General features: G+C 35.7%; 1 protein-coding gene across 2 annotated transcripts in view; it reads left to right on the forward strand.

Annotated features, from left to right (window-relative positions):
• TEX11 (testis expressed 11) overlaps positions 1-25,962 on the forward strand; it is a 348,904-nt gene that overhangs the window by 155,936 nt on the left and 167,006 nt on the right. For both annotated transcript variants that reach the window (XM_007992000.3, XM_037988900.2), the window contains 2 exons: positions 6,870-6,951; positions 9,515-9,593. In XM_007992000.3, coding sequence (XP_007990191.1) covers positions 6,870-6,951; positions 9,515-9,593 — 161 coding nt within the window. The remainder of the gene's footprint in view (positions 1-6,869; positions 6,952-9,514; positions 9,594-25,962) is intronic.

The following is a 25,962-nucleotide window of genomic DNA, read 5'->3' on the forward strand; positions in this document are numbered from 1 at the left end:
TTGATGGGGTTGTTTGTTTTTTTCTTATAAACTTGTTTAAGTTCCTTGTAGATTCTGGATATTAGACTTTTGTCAGATGGGTAGATTGTAAAAATTTTCTCCCATTCTGTAGGTTGCCTGTTCACTCTGATGATAGTTTCTTTTGCTGTGCAGAAGCTCTTTTGTTTAATTAGATCCCATTTGTCAATTTTGGCTTTTGTTGGAATTGCTTTTGGTGTTTTAGTCATGAAGTCTTTGCCCATGCCTATGTCCTGAATGGTATTGCCTAGGTTTTCTTTTAGGGTTTTTATGGTTTTGATTTTACGCTTAAGTCTTTAGTCCATTTTGAGTTAATGTTTACATAAAGTGTAAGGAAGGGGTCCAGTTTCTTTTTTTCTGCATATCAGCCATACTATTTTTCGTAGCAACAGTATCATTTTAAATTCCCATCTACAGTGCACAAGGGTTGCAATTTCTTCACATCCTCATCAGCATTTGTTATCTTCTATTTTTTAACAGTAGATATCATTATGAGTGTTAGGTTCACCTTTGTTTTTTGAATGATATTTTTTCCAGGTGCAGAATTTGAACCAGACAGCTTTTTTTGAGTATTTTAAATATTTCACTCCACTGTATTCTCATTCTGTTGTTTCTGTTGAGAAATATGGTGCCATTCTTATGTTTGTTCTTCTTTATATAGCGTTTCTTCTTTTCTGGATCAGTTTTGGATTTTTTATCATTGGTTTTGAGCAACTTGATGTTATGCTTTTAAGTAATTTTATTTATGTTTCTCATGCTTTTGGATGTCTAGGAGCATAATTTTCATTATGTTTGAAAAGTTTCAGTATTTCTTTAATTTTTGTTTCTGCTTTCCCCCAAGTACTCTAACTATATATTAGGCTGCCTGAAGTTGTGCCACAGTTTACTTACACTCTTTTCACTTAAAACATAATTTGTTGTTTTTGTTTCATTTTGGACTGTTTTGTATTGCTATGACTTTTAAGTTCATTAATCTTTCTTCTGCAATGTCTAATCATCTGTTAATCTCATCCCATATACTTTTCATTTCAGACTTTGTAGTTTTTATCTCTATAAGCTTGATTTGGTTTATTTTTATATCTTCCAAGTCTCTAGTTAAATTTTCAAGCATATGAAATATAGTTATACTTACTCTTTTAACATCTTTCTTTGCTAATTCTAATATCTATGTCACTTCTAGATTAGTTTCTGTCTATTATCTCCCCATTATTGATTGTTTTTGCCTGTCTCTGTCTTTCACTGGGTGCCAACTATTTTACATCTTTGGCTGCTGGATATTTTTGTAATACTATAAATCTTGTTGAGCTTTATCATGGGAAACAGGCAACTTATTTGGAAACAATTTGATCCCGCTGTTCATGTGAACTTCTGACTCTTGCTTAGTATGAAATATTTGCTTCTTTGTTTTGTAATTTTGGATATGTTAATTTATGTTCAGTGAGTGTTAAGCTTTTAGAATCCTATTCAACCTGGATTGAGAGCATGGCCCTACAGAGAAACTTTTTATTGACATCAGCCAGCTGTAGAAGAGTTACCACTTTTTTCGTTACTTTTATTTTACTTTATCAGGTTGGAGGTTTTTGGACCACATGAGTAATGTAAATTTGAACTCCATATCTACATGAAGGCAGAGCCCATTAAAAAATTCTCCAGACCAAAAACTTACCCACACAAACATTTATTTTTATTTATTATTATTATTATTATTAGTATTAGTATTATTTTGCCTCACTCAGAACTTAGCTAGAAGACAAACTTCCTATACCATTAGATAAAAAAAAAAAAAACTCAGGAAACTTACCACCTCCATATGGTTCACTTCTCCGAGTTTTGTTGCCTCATTACAATCTTTCTGTTTTTGTTTACTTTTAAGAGTCCTCATGTTGTTGCTTTTTATATCTTGTTCAGAGTTCTTAGTTGTAATTAGTAGAAGGTATAGGCTATAGTTATCCAGCTTCATCTCTGCTGGAACTGACTCTGATAGTAAATTTTTAAAGGAGAAATTAAAATTTGGGATGCCTATGTTGTTTCACAAAATTACCTTTGAAAATGTATTAGTGCAATGAAATAAATATAAAAGGCATAGGTGCTTAGACACTACACCAAAAACACAAGCAAAAAAGAACAATTCGGTAAAATTAAGTCTCATTAAAATTAAATTTTTTTGCTTCAAAGGAAACCATCAAGAAAATGAAGACACAATCCATAGGATCCTCCCAACAGAATGGGAGAACATATTTGCAAATCATATATCTGTTAAGTGTCTATTACCCATAATATAAAAAAGAACTCTTACTATTCAGTAAGAACGCAAACAACCCAATTGAAAATGGGCAAAGGAGGCAAAGGAGCTCAATAGACATTTCCCCAAATAATTTGTACCAGTGGCCAATAAGTACACAAAAAGATACTCAACATCATTAGTTATCAGGGAATGCAAATTAAAAGCACAATGAGAAACCGCTTTACATCCACTAGTATGGCCCTCCGACTTGTTTGTATTTCAGAATTGTTTTGGCTTTTCTGAATCTCTTACATTTTCATATTTTGGAATCAGCTTGTTGATTTCTGCAAAGAAGACAGCTGGGAATTTAATAGGGATTTTGTTTAATCTGCAGATCAATTTGGGGATTATTGCTATCTTAACAAAATTAAGTTTTCAAATCCAGGAACACTTATTCATTGTGTTGTAGTTTTCAGTAAGTTACTTTTGTTCTTCTTTTGTTAAATTTATTGCTTCTTTATGCTTTTATAAATGGAATTATTTTCTTGACTTTTGGATTGCTCATTGCTAGTATATTGAAATGCCATTAATTGAAAAAATACTGATGTTATATCCTACAATCTTCCTGTACTTGTTCTTTTAGCTTTAATAGCTTTTTTAATGGATTCCTTAGGATTTTCTGTATACAAGATCATATTTTCCGGTCAGATGCGGTGGTTCACACTTGTAATCCCAGGACTTTGGGAGGCCGAGGCGGGTGGATCACTTGGGGTCAGGAGTTTGAGACCAACCCTGCCAATATGGTGAAACCCCATCTCTATTAAAAATACAAAATTAACCGGGCATGGTGGCACATGCATATAATCCCAGCTACTCGGGAGACTGAGGCAGGAAAATCACTTGAATCCAGAAGGGAGAGGTTGCAGTGAGCCAAGATTGTGCCATTGCACTCCAGCCTGGGCAGCAAGAGGGAAACTCCGTCTCGAAAAAAAAAAAAAAAAAAAAAAAAAAAAAAAAAAAAAAAGTCCTATTTTTTGTAAATATAGTTTTACTTCTTGCTTTACAATCTGCATGCCTTTTGTCTCTTTTTCTTTTCTAATTTTTCTAGCAAGAACATTCATTACTATGTTAAATAGAATTGGCAAGAGCAGTATCTTTTCCTAATCTTAGAAAGAGAGCTTTCAGTATTTTGCCATTAAGTATGGTGTTAGCTGTGGGTTTAGTATAGATGCCTTTTGTCAGGTTGAGGAAGCTCCCTTCATTCCTAGTTTTTCGAGAATTGTACAACCACTTTGAAAAACAGATTGACGTTACTTGATAAAATAGAATTTGATCATACTGGACCACCTAGCAACTTCACTCCTAGGTATATACTTTAGAGAAGCGCTAGCATTTGTGTGCAAGGAAAAGTATACAGAATGCTGATTTCAGGATTGTTCATAATAGCAATTGCTTTGGGAACAGCTTAAATGTCCAAAGTAGAATGTGCAAATAAATTGTGATTTATTCATATAACAGAATACTATACAATAGTTGTTCTTAAACTTTAGCTTGTGTAAGTATTACCTAGAATGTCTGTTAAACACAGTTTGCTCATTTATTACCTTAGTAAACAGATAATAGAATTCATGTTGAATTGGAAACTTTCCATAACGCAAATCAGTAATAATTATTTTACACATTTTCCTACACACACGCACACACAATTTGCTAGGCAATACTCCCAGCATTTCTCATTTAGTAGGTTTTGGATGGGGCTTGCATTTCTAACAAGTTCCCAGATGGTGCTGATTCAGGGACCACCCTTTGAGAACCACGCTATATAGTAATGAAAACAAATAAGTTTCACATATCAACATGGATGAATCTGAAAAAACATGATCTGAATGAAAGAAGTCACAGAAGAACTTAGATACTTTATGATTCTGTTTAAGTGAAGTTCAAATGTAGGCATAGCTAAATAATTGTGTTGGCTAGCTTGAGCTGTTATAACAAAATACTATAAACTGTGTGGCTTAAACAACAGAAGTTTATATCTCACAAGTCTAGGGACTGAGATGTCCAAGATCAAAATACCAGCCTTTTCGGTTCCTGGTGAGGGCCTTCTTCTTGGTTTGAAGATGGCCACATTCTTTCTATATCTTCACTTGGCAGAGAGAGAGAGAGAGAGAGAGAGAGAGAGAGAGAGAGAGATGAGAGAGATCATCTGTCATCTCTCTCCTGCCTTTTCTTATAAGGGCACTTATCCCATTCATGAGGGCTGAGCCCTCATGACCAAATTACCTCCCACAGCCCCCACCTCAAAATACTATCATATTGGGGTTTAGAGATTCAATCTACGAATTTTAGAAAGACACAAACATTCAGTCCATAGCAACTATATATTGTGTATATATAAAGAAAAGCAAGGAAATCACTGCACAAAATTCAGGGTGGTGTTTACCTCTGTGAAGTGAGGAGGATGCATATGGGTAAGGATACATTTGAGGCTTCTTATGTGGCAATAATCTGTTTCTTAACCTTGGTAGTGAGGACACGGGTGTTTGTTTTATTATTATTCTGTAAACTTTACATATACATTACACATACATACTTTTTATATACTCGTGTGTGTATGTGTGTGTGTGTATGATACACTTCACACTAGAAATGAATACATTATCTTTAGAGCTTGCAAAATATTCAGATAGTGTAGTAATGCCTGCCATGATAGAGCTTCAAGGGAGGCAGCATATTATAATGGAAAGATTATGTCCTTTAGAGTCAGAGAGATCTGATTTCAAATTTCTGCTCTACTACTTACCAATTGTGTGACCATGGGTAAGTTACTTAACTTTATTTGGGCCTGCAAAACAAGATTCAAAATACTTATCTTGTATGTTTGTTGTACCTGGAGCCTGTTTCTCAGTAACTGATGATAAGAAAAAAATTAGCAAACAAAAATCTGAGGAAGGGAGCCGGGCATGGTAGTTCATGCCTATAATCCCAGCACAATGGGAAGCTGAGACAGGAGGATTGCTTGAGCCCAGGAGTTCAAGACCAGCCTGGGCAATAAAGTGAGACCCTGTTTGTACCACTGCACTCCAGCCTGGGAGACAGAGTGAGACTCTGTCTCAGAAAAATAAAAAAACCAGATAGGCCTCGTGGCTCACGCCTGTAATCCCAGCATTTTGGGAGGCTGAGGCAGGTGCATCACTTGAGGTCAGGAGTTCGAGACCAGTCTGGCCAATATGGTGAAACCCCATCTCTACTAAAAATACAAAAACTAGCCAGATGTGTTAGAGGGCGCCTGTAATCCCAGCTACTCGGGAGACTGAGGCAGGAGAATTGCTTGAACCTGGGAGGTGGAGGTTGCAGTGAGCCAAGATTGTGCCACTGCACTCCAGCCTGGGCAATAGAGTGAGACTCCATCATAAACAAACAAACAAACCTATGAAGAATGAAAAATAATGGTGAGAAAAGTTACAGAGAAGACAAGGATTTTGATAGTAGGGAGAAAGCTGATGGATTTAGCAGGCAATCTTCATGACTTCTGAAAGTGTATTTTAAGAGACAATAAGGATGGACAATATACAGTGCAAGTGTTTATAGAAGTGAAGACCCGATGATAATAGAAGCAAAATGCCCATTATCTGGAGTTGTTTGGTAATGAAATCAGTGAAAATCATATCTGGAATTCTTTGGTTTAAAAAAAAAAAAAAACCAGAATGTTAAACTTGTGTGAGAATAGCAGACTCAAGGAAAACAGATGTTGCCAAGATCTGGAAGACCTCTATGTCTCTGAAGATAAAAGGGAATTGAACCCAATACATACTTCAACAAACCTGTAGGAAAGATGGTAATGCAATAAATCAAAATTGACAACTTCAGTTTATTCTTTGTACTAGTGTCACCTATATTTGCAAGCCCTTTTAATATCAGTGTTTACTTTCTCCAACTTTCTATTTTTAAGGCATCTCACACATGAATACCTGTAATTGTGTGCAGAGCATGGAGCTAATGAGTACAGTGTTCATGTAGAGGTTAATTGGCTTTGTAGAGAGAAAAGTTCTGTTCTGTGGGCCTAGACTGTACTTTTAGTCTTAGAAAGTTGTTTAAAGATGTACCCTGTAAGGTAAAAGTGGAACCGGGAAGATCACAGATGGCTTAGGGCCAACTAACAATGATTTAGAAACATCATTCAGAGTACGTTGTTATTCATGGTAAACACGACAGGCATATCTTACAGAAAAGACAATACGTTTTCTATTTTATTCTACCATTGTTTGTAAAGGACCTTAGTTGTTAAAATCTCAAAAGAAAATAAAATTAGCTGGTTTGTGGTTTTGCTTACAAAGAATATGGCCTGAGATTTGTACAGTTTAAGTGTTAATCTTGTCATTAAATGTTTGTCACTCATTGGAAATATTTACATGTTCTTTTCCATATATTATTTCATTTAGATTGAATAAAATATTGGGAAATATCCTCAGGGATAGAAAGAATGCTATGATATAATCTTTTGTAATTTCGATTTCCTTTGATTATGAGTTATCCCAAGATGGTTGAATAAAGCAGGCAATTACTTGAAAATTGTCTTTTACATTCCACAATTGTAATATCATTGTAATTTCCTTGTTTAAAATAGGAACATTTAAATTCTACTGGGCTTTTCCTAAAAATGAAAATCCTCTTGAAAGGCGAAACATCTAATGAAGAACTCCTTGAAGGTATGATCTCTATATGTGAAGAGCACACCATTTTGAAACATCACTACAATTTGTTAAATATGAGATCTTTTGTAGTATACTAACAATAGGTGTAATTTGATGGTGGCTGAGAAGGAAAATGATCACCCAGGAAAGGGAAAATATTGTCACCCAGGAAAAAAGAGAGAAAGAAGAAAAAATAGTAGCAAATTTAAAAGGTTTTTTTTTTTTTTTTTTTTAAAGCTGAATAAAAGCAATCAGTTTTCTTTTAGTCCAGCAGAGAACTGTAGCTACCCAGCCCTTCTGAAGTTGTCTACCACCATGAAGAAAGATTACTTCTTAATGGGAAAAGCCTTTGTAATTCTGTGATTTTTATAATTACTTGTTTATAAACATTGCTATTTATTTTTCGTAACTCTCCAAGGACCAGAATGTATGCTGCACAAGAGTGGGTCATTGGGCAAGTCACTTAACTTTGCCTTGTTTCTTCATTTAGCAAAAGAGGTGTTATTATTATCTACCTCATCATGTTGTTTTGAGAATCTTATGAGAAAATGTGTATAAAGCATTTAACACCATACCTGGTGCATAGTGTGTAATATATGTTACCTATTACTGTAGTTATTATTATTACTGTTATTACTACTATATGGATGCATTACATGAAGCAAAACTATGCACACTAGCCCTTAACATTTCAATTTTGTTTAGTCATAAAAGCTATTTATTCTAATTCTTTTAATGTTGTACATGCTTTTTAGTAATCTTTAGAGGCTGCATTATTTGTACTATGCAAAATTATATGTTAGTATAGTTACTGATAATCCAAAAAATAATAACAATTTGTTATAGTTAGAACTATAATTCAATTTGGCAGTAGCCCTAAATTTAGTACTACTGAATCTTTCCTTGGCCTCTAGAATTTTAACCAATCACTTAAGAGACCTCAGAAGCTCAAATGTATTGGGCTTCTCTAGGCAACAGTATCACCTCAGCATACACAGGTTGAAAAATGTTAGAAACCAGGAAGACAACTCTACTTTTTTGCATTGGGGGAATAAACAAACCAACTAACCAACTAAAAGAATACACTTACTCAAACTAAGACAACACAGGAAGACCAGAGAGATTATTGGAGTCACCAAGTTGAAGTAGATTAGTTTGAGATGATAATTCCTCATGACAGTGTTTATCCAAATGTAGGTAAGAAGCAGAGTTTAAAATGAAATTGTTCTTTATTCACAGATTGTTTTTACTTAACTCAATCTAGATACTCCTGAAGTTGTAATGTCAGTCATTGTTTGATTACAGATTAGGAGGCTAACCCAAATCTAAGTTTTTTTGTATTTAAAAATAGTAGGTTTTTACTTTGTTGCATTGAAAGAATATATGAAACTTGCATTTTTATATTCTGTTTGTTGCTTTGCTGGTGAAAATACTTTACTCTTAAAATGGTCAGCCTAACTGCTGGCATTATTTCACTGGTATTTTTTGTAGTAGAAAGATTGACATTTAAAAATAAACATTTTTCATCATGAAAAGATAGCACATAATAATTTAAGACATTTTTGGAAAACACTAAAAGTTCTCATGGTCCTACCATCCACTAGAAGCTCCTTGACAGCAGGAATTTTTGTTGTGTTTTATCCACTGCTGGGTTCTCAGCACAAAGCACAATGCCTGGTACAGATAATATGCTCATTAAATATTTGTCAAATAAATAGAATCTAAACACAATCACTTTTAGAAATTTGATCACTTATTTCCAGTATTTTTTCTCTTAGTTTATTTTGCTTTTATTACAGAATTGTAACTGTATAGTACATAAAACTTTGCTTTCTAATTTTTCACTTACTGATCTTATACATTTTTCATATCAGTGTATATTCATTTTTTTCCATGTTATTTCATACTCAACAATTTTAATGGTTGCACAATAGTTTATTGCTACCCTGTAATAGATATACAGTGTATACTTCTTTTCTATTATTATCATAATCTACACTACTTTTAATATTTTTGTTCATAAATTTTCCCCATATTTATTCCAGGTGACTTTTCAGAAGCACAATTTCTCTAAGGGAATAATAATAGCAGCTGCCATTTATTAAATGCTTACTAAGTGCTGGGTTCTTTGCTATGTAATTTCCATACATTACCTCAGTTAATCCTCTCAACAACCCTGAGAAATTGGTGGTATATTCTCCATTTTACAGGTGACAAAACTAAGAGCTTAACTTGCCTATGGCTATACAAGTAGCAAGTGGTTTCAAATTTAGATCTGTTTGACTTCAGATAGCAAACTCTCTACCCCAGTGTTCTTAGCATATAGTATTGCCAAGTTGCTTTTCGAAAGGATTGCACCAGATTACTTTGCTATCTGTGCAAGAGTGCCTGTATCATGACACTCTCCAGCACTGGATGTTAATACTTTAAAAGAAGATTTTGATAAATTGTTAGGCAAAACATGGTATATGGCAAACATTTAGTGAGTAGATTTTGAATAGAGGAAAATTATTGAAAATAGCTAAGCTTCCTCAAAAATGAAACTGATAATAATTATTTCATTTTTTCATCTTGTTAGCTGTCATGGAAATACTACATCTTGACATGCCCTTAGACTTCTGTCTGAACATTGCTAAACTGCTGTTGGATCATGAAAGGTACAGAATTGATTTCCCTTTCTCTAAAGACTGACAGTTTTTGGCTAGGCACCGGTGGCTCACACCTAGAATCCCAGCACTTGGAGAGGCTGAGGCGGGAGGATCCCTTGAGCCCAGGAGCTTGAGACCAACCTTGGCAACATAGCAAGACCCCATCTCTACAAAATATTTTTTAAAAAATTAGCCGGCATGGTGGCATGTGCCTGTAGTCATAGCTACTTGGGAGGCTGAGGTGGGAGGATCACTTGAGCCCAGCAGTTCAAGGTTACAGTGAACTATGATCGTGCCACTGCATTCCAGCATGGGCAACAGAGCAGGACTCTCTCAAAAATAATTTTTAAAATTTAGTCCCTCCTTCATGCTAGCCACGTATCAAATCCAAATAGCCACATGTAGCTAATGGCTGCCCTATTGGACATTACAGATTTAAAATATTTCTATTATCACAGGGAAGTTCTATTGGGCAGCACTGGTTTAGACCCTCTATTTCTTTTAATACAGACAACATTCAAAATAGCTCTTTTCTGGCAGCTACATCATGTGGTTAATTTCCTGGGCTCTTGAAACTATATCTTTACAATGTCAGTTGCTCTTAATGCCTCATATCCTCGACTTTTATGGTTAAGTACCCATTAACCATGCTTTACAAACTATTAAATTTCAGCCTGGTTGCTACAGCCTATTTTTCCAGTTGTTCTGATCTTTGTGAATTTCAATTTTATCATGCAATGTATTAACTATTCCTCCCAGTGTGTGTCATCTTCAAATTTGGTATTGCCACCTGTCTTCATCTAATTCAGGGGTCTGCAAACTTTTCTTACAGGGTAAGATATAAGTATAAACTTTGGGCTTGTGGGCCACACAGCCTCTGGCACAACTAGTCAACTCTGCCATCGTAGTGCAAAAGTAGCCATAGACGAATCATAAACAAATGTGTGTGGCTTTATTCCAGTAAAACTTTATTCATAAAAACAAGCAGAGCAGCTGGACTGCAAGCCATAGTTTTCTAACTCCAGATAGTTTGATAAACAGGGCAAAACTGAGGCCAGAACCTTCGTGGCAGCGTGGATTAATCTCCAGGTTAACATCAATCCATTAATCGATACTTTTTAGTGTACAATCGTTGAACCTGTTATAAATCCACCTAATTATACAGCCAGATGACCTAATTTCCTTCATCTTGTTCACAAAAATTTCATGGAACTTAATTTTTATTTTTTAAAGTTTTGGTTGTTTTTAACCTTCCTCCTTCCAAAAAGAATTTGAAACTTCTTCTATTCAAAGCTCTGAAAATTGAAATAGAAAATCAAAACCCTGAAAAGGAGGAAGCAAACATGCAAAACACAATGGCTAGTATAGTTGCCGTGGTAAAGCATTCAATTTAATAGTAAACTTTCTTGCAGCCAGGGAAAGGGGGCTATGTGATATTTTATACATTTTTCATTATTAAATAACAAAAGCTAACATTTGCTGATACTTGCTTTGTACCAGGCACTATTCTAAATTCTGTACATTATAAATTATGAAATACCTCTAAGGTAATTTGATTAACTCAATTTTGCAGGTGAGAAAAATGAGGGTTAGATAGAAAAGTAATTTGCCCACAGTTGCATAGCTAGGAAGGAGCAGAGCGGAATTTAAACATGTTTGCAGAGCTCACACTTTTTACTACTGTAGTAGAAGGAATACATTCAATACTACATTCCAAAGCAATTAATCACTAGAAAAAGTTTACAAAGTGGTGGACTGTGGGCTGGGTGTGGCAAGAGATGTGTTGCATATAGTTGAATTATTTGCCAACATTTAACATTCAGGAAATTTCACATAAAAATTTGGTTTTTTATATATATATATATATATATATATATGGTTTTCTGATTTCTCTTGCAAAAGTTGAAAAATCTGGAAACAATTGGCCGGTATTTCCACTAAGCAACCATCAGTTGGAGCTAAGTAGCAGTTGCCACCTTCATACATAGGGCGTGTGTTCTCCAGTTTGTCACAGTCCCCAGAATTCCTTATTTTTTCCCATATGTTGTACATCAAGTTGCCATTTATCTTTTTTTGTTTGTTGTTATTATAGCAGATATAAGAGGAAAATAAAATATGGCACCCACATCTCTATCCAAAGTAGAATGAAAGCTAGACTGAGAAGATGTTGCAAGAAAATGGAAAGAATAAATTCCTTTCTGATAGAAGTAAAAAAGATTCTGTGTTTAATATGCAAAGTGTGTTTGCATCAATGAATACAACCTAAGAGCCCATTATTAAGCAAAACATAGTACAAACTACAACCAGTACCTAGAAAATCTGTGTAATGAAAAATAATTCAAAAAGAGGACTGAAATTTCAACTGGGTTTATTTTGGAAAGTGAATAAAATAAGCAATCCTGTTGTAAAATGCAGTTATGTAGTTATATATTAAAGGAAAAGATTGCCCAGGCATTAGATCTTTTACAGATGACAGCTTTACAAAAAAGTGTCTACTGAGTCACACAATGTATTCTTAAGTTTCAAATCCAAATCTAACCAGAAATGCTGTTGTTTGGCACATTGAAGATACAGCTGAGAATTTATTGGACAAGTTACTCAAAAAGGGTAATTTATTTTTGGTGTTTTCTGTTCGTAGACATAAATAATAGTGCCCAGTAAAGCATATTTATTTGTGGTGTCAGTGAGAATTTTGATATGATAGAACTTTTGAACACAGTGCCTGTGTCTTAAGTTTAATGTAGACTGGTCAAAATAACTTAAGTATGACTACAGAAGCTATTTCTGCAATGGTTAACATAAGACTTGATATGATGCTTAAATCCAAGGTGGCAGTGTTTTTAAACATAAAAACTTCAGTGTATTAATTGTATTAATTCACCAGGAAACACTGTCCTAAAAAGATAAAAAATGAAGCATGTATATAGTAACAATATATGTATACCAGATATTCTTCTGTGGCTTCAACCGAGATTATTGCTTCTTTTGGATGGTTTGGATGCACAATACAGTAGTTGTGTCTGCTTCTTGTAGATTAGGAGGCTTAGTTGTATGTGGTGTTGTCACAGGTTGGGTTGCCCTGGAAGCAAATTTTGAGAGGGAGGTTAACGTGAAGATAATTTATTAAAGTGTTCTTTCAGGATCAACACCTGTGAGGGGAAGGGGCTGCAGCTGGACTAATGGGAGAAGTTGGCCTAGGTATAGTCAGAAGGCCTCAGCCTTACTTATTGGGAGCTCTGAAGCTGGGATGGTCCCTCCGAATTGTCCTCAGCTAAGGTCAGAGGGCCGGTCCTTATAGCCCAATGTTGACTAGTCTCTGTATGCCAGTTATCCTGGGAAAGGAGAATGACGTTGGGTGTGGCAGCTTTTTTCAGCCTAGCAAATTCCTAAAGAACAACTGGGGAATAAATACTTCAGTTCTGAAGGGGAGTTTTGGGGATGTAGTGCAGCATTTATGTCAGGTGCTGAAGATATATTTTTTGAACTGTTGAAAGAATTCAACTTGTGCATGTCATCCAAGAGAAAATCCCTGACTCAGTTCAATGATTGACCTTTTTGGTGAATATGATAATCCATATAAACACTCTGAATCTTTCTCTGCAAAAGTGCTCATAAGTAGTTACACAGATGTAAAATTTAATTCACGTGGTCTTAGTGAAGTCATTTTTTGGGGAAATGCTTTTGGCAAGGAATAATCTGGCTTACTTTTCTGTGCTGAAATTGGTGTCCAGAGATGGAAGTGATTGCTTAAACTACGTATTCACAACTGTAGGTTTAAAGAGTGAATTCCAAAAAGGAAGTTTTCTGATTTCCAACATTATGGTAATGAAAAATATTGCCTATTTTGTCTTTTTCAATTAATTTTACTAATGTCAATAAAGAACTACAAATTGAAGAAATTGAACTGCATTGTAGTGTGGTACTGAATCCTAATTAGACAACTTTGGAATATCAGTATGTAGTAGACATTTGCTGCTTTTGGCCATCCATCATTTTATTCATTCCACTTTCCTCTTGATACAGTACCCAAATTTCCACTTAAGTATCTGCTTCTCCCTATCAGCCCATGTGGACATTGACATATTGGTGTAGAGGAAAGGATTTTAGCTTTCTATTTACAAGTCAACAAAGTAATCAATTTCAAAGGAAAATTTGATAAATTATTTATGTTTTTAGATTTCAAATTTAAAATATAGCTTCTCTTTTCCTACCTGTTCGTACTATGTGTTAATGTGCTTATACCATCGTTCAGTTAATGATTCAGTTTAATTACATATCTGGCAGTGGATTTTTTTGCAGTCTGCTTCACTCATTTATGTTACATATTTGGCTTCTGTAGACAGTGTAGGAAGTTGCATTATATAATGGACAATGCTTTTAGTAATTGTATTGCAAGAGCATAAGTATATTTTACACAGTAAAGTTTTTTTTTTTTTTTTGCAATGAAAGCTAAGCATGCAGAACATTAACTGTTAGAAAGTGAATGAAGTGGCCAGGCGCGGTGGCTCATGCCTGTAATTTCAGCACTTTGGGAGGCCGAGGCAGGTGGATCGCCTGAGATCAGGAGTTCAAGACCAGCTTAGTCAACATGGCAAAACCCCGTCTCTACTAAAAATACAAAAATTAGCTAGGTGTGGTGGCAAACGCCCGTAATCCCAGATACTTAGGAGGCTGAGGCATGAGAATCACTTGAATCCAGGAGATAGAGGTTGCAGTGAGCCGAGATCGTGCCACTGTACTCCAGCCAGGATGACAGAGCGAGACTCCATCTCAAAAAAAAAAAAAAAAGAAAAAAGAAAAAAGAAAAGAAGGTGAATGAAGTTCTGTAATGGACTAAGCTAATGTAGTTCAGACCTAGTTTTCCAATGATCCACCTTGATGCAAGGATAAAATTTTGAATATATAGAATAGATGGAAATACTATGTCTCTTAAGCAATTTTTTAAAAATTTCACCTTTTACAGTCAAGCTTCATTAGAAGACAGAGAGCAGACAATTCCAGGTTATATACTTATTAGGTCCTAGTAATATCTGGTACTATTTAAGGGAAAAGCATATGCTTTGGATTCTAGAAAAGCAGGTGAATGGCTTGATACTGTTATTGAGTCATTTTTCTGAATTTGTTAGATTATCAAACTCTCTGACATTAACATTTAAGTAAGCTTGCAAAAGATAAGATTAATTTGCTATGTCTTTCTCAGTGAATCCTTGTTGCTTTATGTTAGTGCTTCTCAAACTTTAATGTGTATATGATCGGCTGGATCACCTGAAGATCTTGTTAAGGTGCAGATTCTGATTTGGTGGGTCTGGAATGGGGCCTGATCTGCATTTCTAACAAGCTCGCAGGTGATGTCAATGCTGTTGGTCTGTGGCCCATTCTTGGAGTAGTATGGTTTGGGAATCCACTGCCTCCTAAAAAAAAAAAAAAAAAAAAAAAAAAAAAAAAAAAAAAATCAGAACTTCTCCTGTCCCCAGTCTTCATCACCCCTCCAGTTATTCATAATTCCTGAAAGACTCCTTTAATTTATAAGTCTCATCTACAAATTATCTTAGTTCTAGATGTAAATTTATTTGATCCAGGGGTCCTGAACACTTTTATGGCAACTAAGTTACTGTTACTCCTAACCTTGGACTTTAATCCTTTTTTAAAATTTTGTATCTATAATATGGTGATGTACTGATGGGGTTTTGGTGTAGGTGTCCATGGATGCAGCTGGAAACCATCATTCTTAGCAAACTATCACAAGAACAGAAAACCAAACACCGCATGTTCTCACTCATAGGTGGGAACTGAACAATGAGATCACTTGGACTCGGGAAGGGGAACATCACACACCGGGGCCTATCATGGGGAGGGGGGAGGGGGGAGGGATTGCATTGGGAGTTATACCTGATGTAAATGACGAGTTGATGGGTGCAGCACACCAACATGGCACAAGTATACATATGTAACAAACCTGCACGTTATGCACATGTACCCTACAACTTAAAGTATAATAATAATAAATAAATTTTTAAAAAAATTTTGTATCTATTAAAAAAAATTCTACAAACATACTATGACTGTAATGAAAATTTTAAAACAAAAAAGATCACATCTAATATTATTATCCTAACAATCTACTTTTAGTTTTTTCTTTCCTTTAACTCCTTATCAGTATTGGTGCATAATTTTTCCTCGTTATAATTTTAGCATTTGTCATATATGTTGTTATTGGTGAAAGGCGTCAGCCCCCCGCCTTTTTTTGATGCTGATTAGGTAAGCTTAATCAGTTACTGTTTATTCCAGTGACAAGAATACTAAATCAAATAAACAAAGGGATTTTGAATTGCAATTAGACTACCAAGATAGAATCAGAAACCTAGAGATAGTGATCTGGGAAAGTCAATGCACCAAATAAAAATACAGAACAAGAATGTAGGAGATCAGATTGACATTTCCAAACTAAAATGAAGAAGAGAGGAGAGCAGCAGCAGGCTTGTGAAGTCAAGATCAGAATCCTTGGAAGTCAGATAAGAGATACAGGGAAGCAATTTGTTCAGGCTCATCAAGTAAAAATAAAGAACAGAAAGCCTTGCATCCTAACCATTATATTCCCAGCCTTCCTGTTGCATAAAGCCTGATATTGTTTTATTAATATAATAGTTTTTGAACACACTGTTGAATGTTATAATAAAATATTTCAGAGATATCTAGATTCTACACATTAAATGAGTTCCTGAAAAGTTCTGTTCAGAGAAAATTTGATATGGTATTATTTTTCCATAAACTTACACTATACAAATAAAATGATTTACCTCCAAAAAATGTTTGGCTCTAAAATATAATAAAATTATACTTAGGAATGTAGCTGAATTTTACGATTATATGTTTAAATGAAATACATTCTTATGGTAATGTAATAATAAGTACTTGAGGTGGGTTGCAGAAATGGCATGCTAGCTGAGTGAGATAATATCCTGACAATACAGAAAAAGAGATAAGTACAATATTGAAGACCTCATACTCAATAATAATTCCTTTCTGGGATAGATCTAAAAGGTTATCAGCCACTGAGAAATAAAAGCAAACATCAACTGACCCTTGGGATTTTAATTAATCATGTTCATTCAGATATTCCCATGTGACAGCCACTATCTGAGCTCAGTATTGGTAATTGTTATCACCCTAGATCTTTTCTCTTCTCCTGTTTCAGGTTGAGTATCGCTGTAATGTACTTTGTAGGACATTCGTTTTTTTGTTTTTGTTGTAATGAGCATTCCTTATGAGTTTATTTTTAGGAATCATAGTTGCAGTCTGTAGGAAATGAAGGTGGTACAGAATACACACCCAGTTCCTGAATCTTCAGTATAGATAAGTTTTGTTGAGATAGATAAGCCTGTGGCTTTTTTCCCTAGGGGGATTGGTTTTAGGGTATTTGAGATGGGAAAAGAAGTTTTTTTTTTAAATTACTTCAACTTTTATTTTAGATACAAGGGATACATATGCAGGCTTGTTACATGGGTATATTGTACCCTAGTAGTGAGCATAGTACCCAATAGGTAGTTTTTCAACCCACATGCTCTCCACCTTTCCCCCCTCTACTAGTTCAGTGTCTATTATTCCCATGTTTATGTCCATGTGTGCTCAATGTTTAGCTCCCATTTATAAGTGAGAACATGGAGTGTTTGATTTTCTGTTCCTGTTTCAATTTGCTTAGGATTATGGCCTCCAGCTCCATCCATGTTGCTGCAAAGGACATGATTTCATTCTTTTTATGGCCATATAGTATTCCATGGTATATATGTACTACATCTTCTTTATCCAATCCACCATTGATGGACAGCTATGTAGATTCCATGTCTTTGCTATTGTGAATAGCACAGTGATGAACATACGAGTGTATGTGGGGTTTTTGTGTACAATCTATTTTCCTTTGGGTATATACCCAGTAATGGGATTGCTGGGTCTAATGGTAGCTCTGTTTAAAATCCTTTGAGGAATCTCCAAACTGCTTTCCACAGTGGCTGAACTAATTTACATTTCCATTAATAGTGTATAAGTGTTCCCTTTTCTTGCAGCTTTTCCAGCATCTGTTGTTTTTTGACTTTTTAATAATAGCCATTCTGACTGGTATGAGATAGTATCTCATTGTGGTTTTGATTTGCATTTTTCTTGTGATTAGTGCTGATGAGCATTTTTTCATATGTTTGCTGGCAGCTTGTATATCTTCTTTTGAGAAGTGTCTGTTCATGTCCTTTGCCCATTTTTTAATGGGGCTATTTGTTTTTTGCTTGTTGATTTTTTAAAAAATCACCTTTCTGACAAGCTTGTTAATTTTTTTAAAGTTCCTTATAGATTCTGGGATATTATACCTTTGTTGGATGCATAGTTTGTGAATATTTTAATATTCTTTTGATAGTTTTTTCTGCTGTGCAGAAGCTCTTTAGTGTAATTAAGTCTCACTTGTCAATTTTTGGTTTTGTTGCAATTGCTTTTGGGGACTTAACCAAAAATTATTTGCCAAGGCTAATGTCAAGAAGGGTATTTCCTAGGTTTGTAAAGGTTGATTGCTCTTGGAGAAAGAGTTCAATTTTCCTTACCTCATTGTGTGCACTGACATTCATTTTATCAACAAAATTTGTGCCTAGTGCAACATGTTGTCTGGGGTCTGGTTGTAGATACAAGAAATGTAAGAAACATACATTTCTCTAGTGAATTTATAGCCTACTATAATAAATTAAACATATATATGCTTGATCAGTTGAGTAACAATAAAATTCAGAATATGAGAAATGTATGGTATAGGCAAAAATAGTATATGAATTTAGAGAGAGTGAAAGATCACTGTTAGCTCTATTAGTCAGAGAATGCTTGATGGGGGTTGGGGCCTTAGAAATGGATAAGATTTGCATAGGTGAAGGAGTAGGAATGACTAGCAGGAAGATCAGAGTGAGCACAAGGCAGATGTGGGGACAATAATTTAGCCCAATAAAGTATTTAGTATCGTTTATGCAAAGGGTACCATGTGGAAAACATAGGCACCACTTGCAGAGAATTTACAAGTCTTACTGGAAAGAGGGTATATGTAAAGATAACAATATAAGACAGCACATGGGAAATGGGGGTAACTGACAAATTGGTGTAGGAATTCAGAAGAGGCCTAGATCATCATGGACTAGGAACATCAGAAAGTCTTATTTGAAGGTGAGGCTTGAGCTGGGCTTTGATGGTGGAGTAGGATTTAGAATAGCAGAAAGGAAGAGTTAGGACATCTGTGGTAGGGGCTATAGCATAAGTATATATGGGGACAATATGGTCTATTTAGAATATGATGACTAATGAATCCGAGAGGATTTAGCATAAGTTTTATACAAGGAGTATGAGGAAATATAAAGTTAGAGAAGTAAATTGGAATCATTTATTAAAATCCTTAATTATTAGGTTAAAGGACTGTATGATATAGGCAAAAGGGGATCCACTGAAGTTTTCCAAATAGGATAGTGATATGCTAATAGCAATAATATACAAGAATTTGAGAGATAGGGAGATTAACTGAGTTGTTGCAAGTAGTGCAAATATGAAGTAATAAGAGCCTGAAACTAGGTTGATAGTAGTGGAAATTCATTCTTTCACGTTTGAATTCCTACAATGTACCAGTCATTTTGTTGCTAGGCATTGAAGATGCAGAGATTAAATAATATGCTTGTCCCTGGTGGTCACAAGGATGTCACTACTTAATGGGAAAGATAAGCTCATAGTTATGAAACAAATACAATCACAGAGTATTTTTATATCATCAAAGTGGGGGAGGTTAGAGGATAATTTATGAAGACAAAACTATTCTACCTCTTGCCTACCTATTTGGCATTAGAATTAATACAGTTGTGACTGACTTGCCAGCCGCACACTATCCTTAGGACCTATCTTTTTTTTTTAAACATTTCCTAGTAAAGCCATAAACCATACAAATTAGCACTTGTCATAAACCATACAAGTAAGGAATCTTTCTCTCAGATTCCAGAATAGGAAATGGAAAGAAGTGATGGAAATGAAAGACATTATGATGGAAGAATCAAGAAGATTTGTAACTGGGTATATGGGGTGGGGAACAGGGAGGCAGAAGTGGATAGATCGATGGCAACAGACACAAGATGATGCAGTGTCCTGGAGGAGCTGGTATAAATAGTATAGAATGTATGTATAGAATGTACTTGAAGAGTAAAGGATGAAGATTGAGAAAAAGAATAATGATTTTGAATACTGGACTCAGTAGTAACTTCAAACATCTTTATAATAGCTATCATTCACTGAATGCTTACTTTGTACCAGACACTATTCTAAGAGCTTTTAATTTAATATATGATTTAACCTTCCACAAATACTCTGTAAGGTAGGTAGTATTAGCATCTTCCATATTATACAGATGGGGAGTATATTAATCCATTCTCACATTACCATAAAGAAATACTTGAGGCTGGGTAATTTATAAAGAAAAGAGGCTTAATTGGCTTATGGTTCCACGGGCTGTACAGGAAGTGTTGCTGCATCGTTTCTGGGGAGACCTCAGGGAGCTTTTACTCATGGCAGAGGGCAAAGCAAAAGCAGGCATCTTACATGGCAGGAACGAGAGAGAGAGAGAGAGAGAACACACTTTGAAATGACCAGATCTCATGAGAACTCCATCATGAGAACAGCACCAAAGGGATGGTGCTACACCATTCATGAAGGATCCACCTCCATGATTCAATCACTTCCCACTAGGCCCAACCTCCAACACTGGAGACTACAGTTGAATGTGAGATTTGGGTGGGAACACATGTCCAAACCATATCAGGGAAGTTAAGAAAATTGACCAAGGTCACAGAGCTAGTAAGTAGTGGAGCAAGGATCCAAACCCAGGCTGGCAAGTTTCAGAACCTGTACTCTTAATTGCAATGCAATACATACGGCCTATCTCAAGCAAATGTAGAACAGACAGGAGAAATGCAAGAGATAAAGGAGATGTTAGGAATTAGAGATAGCTGTAGTGGATCACCTACCTGTTTGGAATATTTTGGCAGTAAATTGGAAAGAAAGGATAAAAATGGTAGAGGGGACAAATGGGAAAATCCAACCCCACTAACACCAGTATAGGGGAGATTGTGCATGTCCAAGGCAGAGAAAAAGAATCCTGTATGGAGGGAGGTATCCAGAGGGCTAAAGAGAGGGTGTAATTGAGAAAGTTCAAGCTCCTAATATTCAATGGAAGTAGTATACTGATGGGGAGAGAGCACTAGCTCTAGGATCAGTAGGCCTGGTTTCAAATCTTAGCAATTCTCTTTACTAGCTGGCAGGTTGCTTGTACCTCACTTGCCACATCTGCAGTTTTCTTATATGTAACATGAGATATGATATTATAACACTTTCTAGGGTTGTTGTCAGATTACATGAGATCATGTACATAAAACATGTAGAAGTTATAATCTATGATAGGTATTCACTAATTATTAACTTTTTTGATTATTATTTGTTGAGAGGCAGTATTGTGTAGTGGTCATGAGTATGCTGCTTAGATTTGAATCCTTGTTCCACCATTAACCAGCTGTATGACTTTAGGTAAGTGTTTAACTTCTTTGTGCCTCAGTTTCCTCATTTTAAAAATGGAGATATCAAAGTACCTACTTCATAAGGTTGCTGTGAGGACTAAACATATTAATATTTGCAAAGTGTTAGAATTGTGCCTGATGCATAATAAGCACTATGTAAAGTTTGCTACTATTGTGATTTGGGGAGCCCTTCATATGTAGTGGACAATAAACCTTGTCTGTTATGTGTATTGCAAATATTTTCCCCATTCTGTCTTTTACCCTACAGAGGTCTTAAAATTTGGTGAGGATGCTGAGTGAAAAAAAAAAAAAAAAAAAAAAAAAAAAAAAACGCCGATCTCAAAAGGTGACATTATGTTAATCTATGTAACATTCTTGAAACAACAAAATTATAGAGATGGACAACAGATTAATGGTTGCCAGGAATTAGGGATGGTGGGGAGAAGGAGAGAAGTAGATGTGACTGTAACAGGGTAGCATGAGGGATATCTTTGTGGTGATAAGACAGTTCTTGTTTGCCACGGTAGTTGCATGAATCTTCATGTGTGACAAAATGACATAGAACTATATGCAGGCAAACATCTCAGAGATGTGCATTTGGTTCCAGAACACTGCAATAAAGCAAATATTGCAATGAAGTGAGTTATACAATTTTTTTTATTTCTCAGTGCATATAAAAGTTAGGTTACTATATATTGTAGTCTATTAAGTATGCAATAGCATAATGTCTTAAAAACCAAATGTGCATACTTTAATTTTAAAATACGTTATTGCTAAAAAAAAATAATCTGAACCTTCAGCGAGTTGTAATCTTTGTGCTAATGAAGGGTCTTGTCTCGTTGTTGTTGGCTGCGGACTGATCAGGATGATGGTTGCTGAAGTTGGGGTGGCTATGGCAATTGCTTAAAATAAGTCAGCAGTGAAGTTTACCATATTGATTGAGTCTTCCTTTAATCAAATATTTCTGTGCAGCATGCTGTGCTGTTTGTTAGCATTTCACCCACAGTAGAACTTCTTTTAAAATTGGAGTCAATTCTCTCAAACCCTGCCACTGCTTTATCAACTAAATATTATAATATTCTAAATCCTTTGTTGTCATTTCAATAATGTACACGGCATCTTCACCAGGAGTAGATTCTATCTCAAGAAACCACTTTCTTTGCTCATCCATAAGAAGCAACTTCTCATCCATTCAAGTCTTACCATGAGATTGCAGCAATTCAATCGTATCTTCAGACCCCAGTTCTAATTCTAGTTCTCTTGCTATTTCCACCACATCTGCAGTTACTTCCTCCACTGAAGTCTTGAACCCCTCCAAGTCATCTTTGAGGGTTGGAGTCAACTTCTTCCAAACTCCTGTTAAATGTTGATATTTTGACCTTCTTCCATGAATCACAAATGTTTTTAATGGCATCTAGAATGGTGAATACTTTCCAGAATGTTTTCAATGTATTTTGCCCAGATCTGTGAGAGGAATAACTATCTATGGCAGCTATAGCCTTGCAAAATGTATTTCTTAAATAACAAGACTTGAAAGTCTAAATTACTCCTTGATTCATGGATGTTGTATTAACAGGCATGAAAACAACATTAATCTCTCTCTGCGTCTCCCTTAGAACTCTTGGGTGACCAGATGCATTGTCAATGAGCAGTAATCTTTTCTTCTGAGCAGTGGTTCTCAACAGTGGGTTTAAACTATTCAGTGAGCCATGCTGTTAGCAGATGTGCTATCATCCAGGCTTTGTTGTCCCATTTATAGAGCACAAGCAGAGAAGATTTAGCATAATTCTTAAGGGCCCTGGGATTTTTGGAATGGTAAATAAGCATTGGCTTCAACTTAAAGCCACCAGCTGCATTAGTCTCTAACAAGAGAGTGAGTCTGACCTTTCAAGCTTTGAAGCCAGGTATTGACTTCTCTCTAGCTATGAAAGTTCTAGATGGCATCTTCTTCCAATATAAGAATGTTTCATCTACATTGAAAATTTATTGTTTAGTGTAGCCACCTTCATCAGTGATCTTAGATCGTCTGGATAACTTGCCGCAGCTTCTTCATCGGAACTTGGTACCAGAGCTACCAACCTTTGGTAGCTTCAGATTTTGCTTCTGAAGCTTCCTCACCTCTCTAAGACTTCATAGAATAAAGAGAGTTAGGGTGTCACTCTGGATTAGGCTTTGGCTCGAGAACATGTTGTGGCTGGGTTTGATCTTCTATCCAGACCACTAAAACTTTGTCCATATTAGCAATAAGACTATTTTGCTTTCTTATAATTTTTGTGTTCACTGGAGTAGCACTTTTAACTGCCTTCAAGAACTTTTTGTTTGCAGTCGCAATTTGGCTATTTGGCACAAGAGGCCTAGCTTTTGGCCTAGCTTGGCTTTCAACATGCCTTCCTCACTAAGCTTAATCATCCCTGGTTTTGATTTAAAATGAGAGATGTGTGAATCTTCCTTTTACTTGAACACTTAGAGGCCATTGTAGGGTTATTAATTGGCCTAGTTTCAGTATTGCTGTGTCTCAGGGAATAGGGGTGCCCAAGGAAAGGGAGAGAGATGGGGAATAACTAGTCAATGAAGCAGTTAGAACACACACATTTGGACTTAGTTCATGGTACCCCAAAACAATTACAATGTTAACATCAAAGATCACTGTTTACAGTTGTAATAATAATGAAAAAATCTGAAATATTGCAACAATTACTTAGAGAGAGTGCATGCTGCTAGAAAAATGGTACCTGTAGACTTGCTTGGTTCAGGGTTGCCACACATCTTCAATTTGTAGAACAAACAAACAGAACAGTATCTGGTGGCACATGCTTAGAGTTCTAACTACTCGGGAGGCTGAGACTACTCAGGAGACTTGAGCCAGGAAATCAAGACCACAGTGAGCTATGATCACAGCACTTCACTCCAGCCTGGGTGACAGAGTGAGACCCTGTCTCAAAAACAAACAAAAAACTAGTAACTGTAAAGTACAATAAAGAGAAGTGCAATAAAATGAAGTATGCCTGTTCACACATCGTACCAATGCTGTTTCCTACTTCGATATTGTTCTATAGTTATATAAGATTTAACTATAGGAGGAAATTGGGTGAGGGTACATGGGACTTCTTTATATATATATATATTTTTTTTTTTTTTGCAATTTCCTGTGGATCTATAGTTATTTCAAAGTAAAAGTTAACAAAGTTTTGATGAAATTAAATTTGTCAGCCTTCTTTTTTTATACTTGTGGATTTTTTGTCATGCCTAGAAAGGCCTTTTGTAAACCAAGATGATCAAAGATATCTCAAGCAACAATCTATTAGAAAATGAGGATGAGGATGATGATGATGATGATGATGATAAACAGATCCAATGCATGGTGACAAACATTTTAAAGGCTTTTATTGTTTGTTTTCTACATTTACTTTCTTTCCTCATGGGTCACTTTGTTCATTTTGGTGCTTCTCTTTAAGGTTATTCATTTTCTTCAAATGTGTAGTTTCTTCAGATGATCTTGATTCTCTTCATGTTTTTAAAAGAAAAGATCTACTACCAGTAGTTTGTGGTTTGATCCTTTGACATCCCTTGGAATAACTCCCCACATGAGTGTTCTGGCTAGCTGCAGGTGTCTCCACTCTGTCATGTAGACAGGTGGGATTTCTTTGGGTCTTTGGGTTATCTATTGTTGTGTAGCAAACAACCCTAAGATTTAGCAGTTTGAATCACTAGTTTATTATTATCTCATGGTGCTGTGGGTTGATTGGGCTTAACTTAGGTGATTGTTGCCTGGAGTCTTATATGGTTGCAGTCAGATAGTGGCTGGTGTTAGAGGCATCGAAATTTTAGATTCTAAAGCCTTGGCTGGGCTGAACACTCTATGTTTTCTTCACTCATGTGTCTGTTGTCTAGGCTGGAAGTCACTGGTATGGCTGGATGCTACCCAGACATCTCTGTCTCTTTCTTCATGTGTCTAGGTTAAAATTCCTCCCAGTGTTACATCCTCAGGGTAGTTGGACTTCTTACTGATAATTAGCTTCATCCAAAGTTCCAAGAGACCAGGTAGATACTGCAAGGCTTCTTATGTCTAATTAGAAGTCATGCACTGTTAAAAGCAAGTCACAGAGCCAGTCTAGATTCAAGGGGAGAGGACTACACAAGGGCATGAATACTAGGAAACATAATTTATTAGGAGTACATCTTTAGAGACTAGCTATTACAGTGGGCTAGAGACACTAGCCCCCCTCTCCATCTTGATATGCAAAGTAGGAAATTAGTTCTCTTGCTGTATAAGGATTTTCACTACTGTGCTGATTGATTTTCCTCTTTACCCCTTTTCTCATATCTACAGTCTTCCTGTCCCTTATACTCAAGCTGGGAGGTTCCCATAACTGATCCCTTACATGATTTAGAAGGTTTGACAGCAGAGCCTGGGGTCAAACATCAATGGCCTCTACACGTTGTGTGCACAACAGAGAATTGGAATAGTTTCTGCAGTTCCTCTATGACCATCACAAATTTTTCCTGTCCCCTACTAATTAATTTCTAATTTTGTGGGGTTTCCTAGGCTGTTTTTTTGTTTTGTTTTGTTTTGTTTTTGTTTTTGTTTTTTGGCGGGGTGGGAACCTATCTATTTCTTCAATGGCCTCCTTTTTGGTTTCTGTTGGGTTTCAGGATTCTCACCTCTTGATTTTTCCATCAGTCTGATGGCTTTTAATTATAGAAATTCTTTAAAGTTTCTGACCAAAGACAATATATTTTCCTGCTCTCTGGCTCTACTATATATTTATTCTTACATTCATTCTATTTTTTTGAGGTAAATAAGTGGACTC

Source organism: Chlorocebus sabaeus, chromosome X (assembly GCF_047675955.1).
Source record: "Chlorocebus sabaeus isolate Y175 chromosome X, mChlSab1.0.hap1, whole genome shotgun sequence".
NCBI classification, from domain to species: Eukaryota; Metazoa; Chordata; class Mammalia; order Primates; family Cercopithecidae; genus Chlorocebus; species Chlorocebus sabaeus.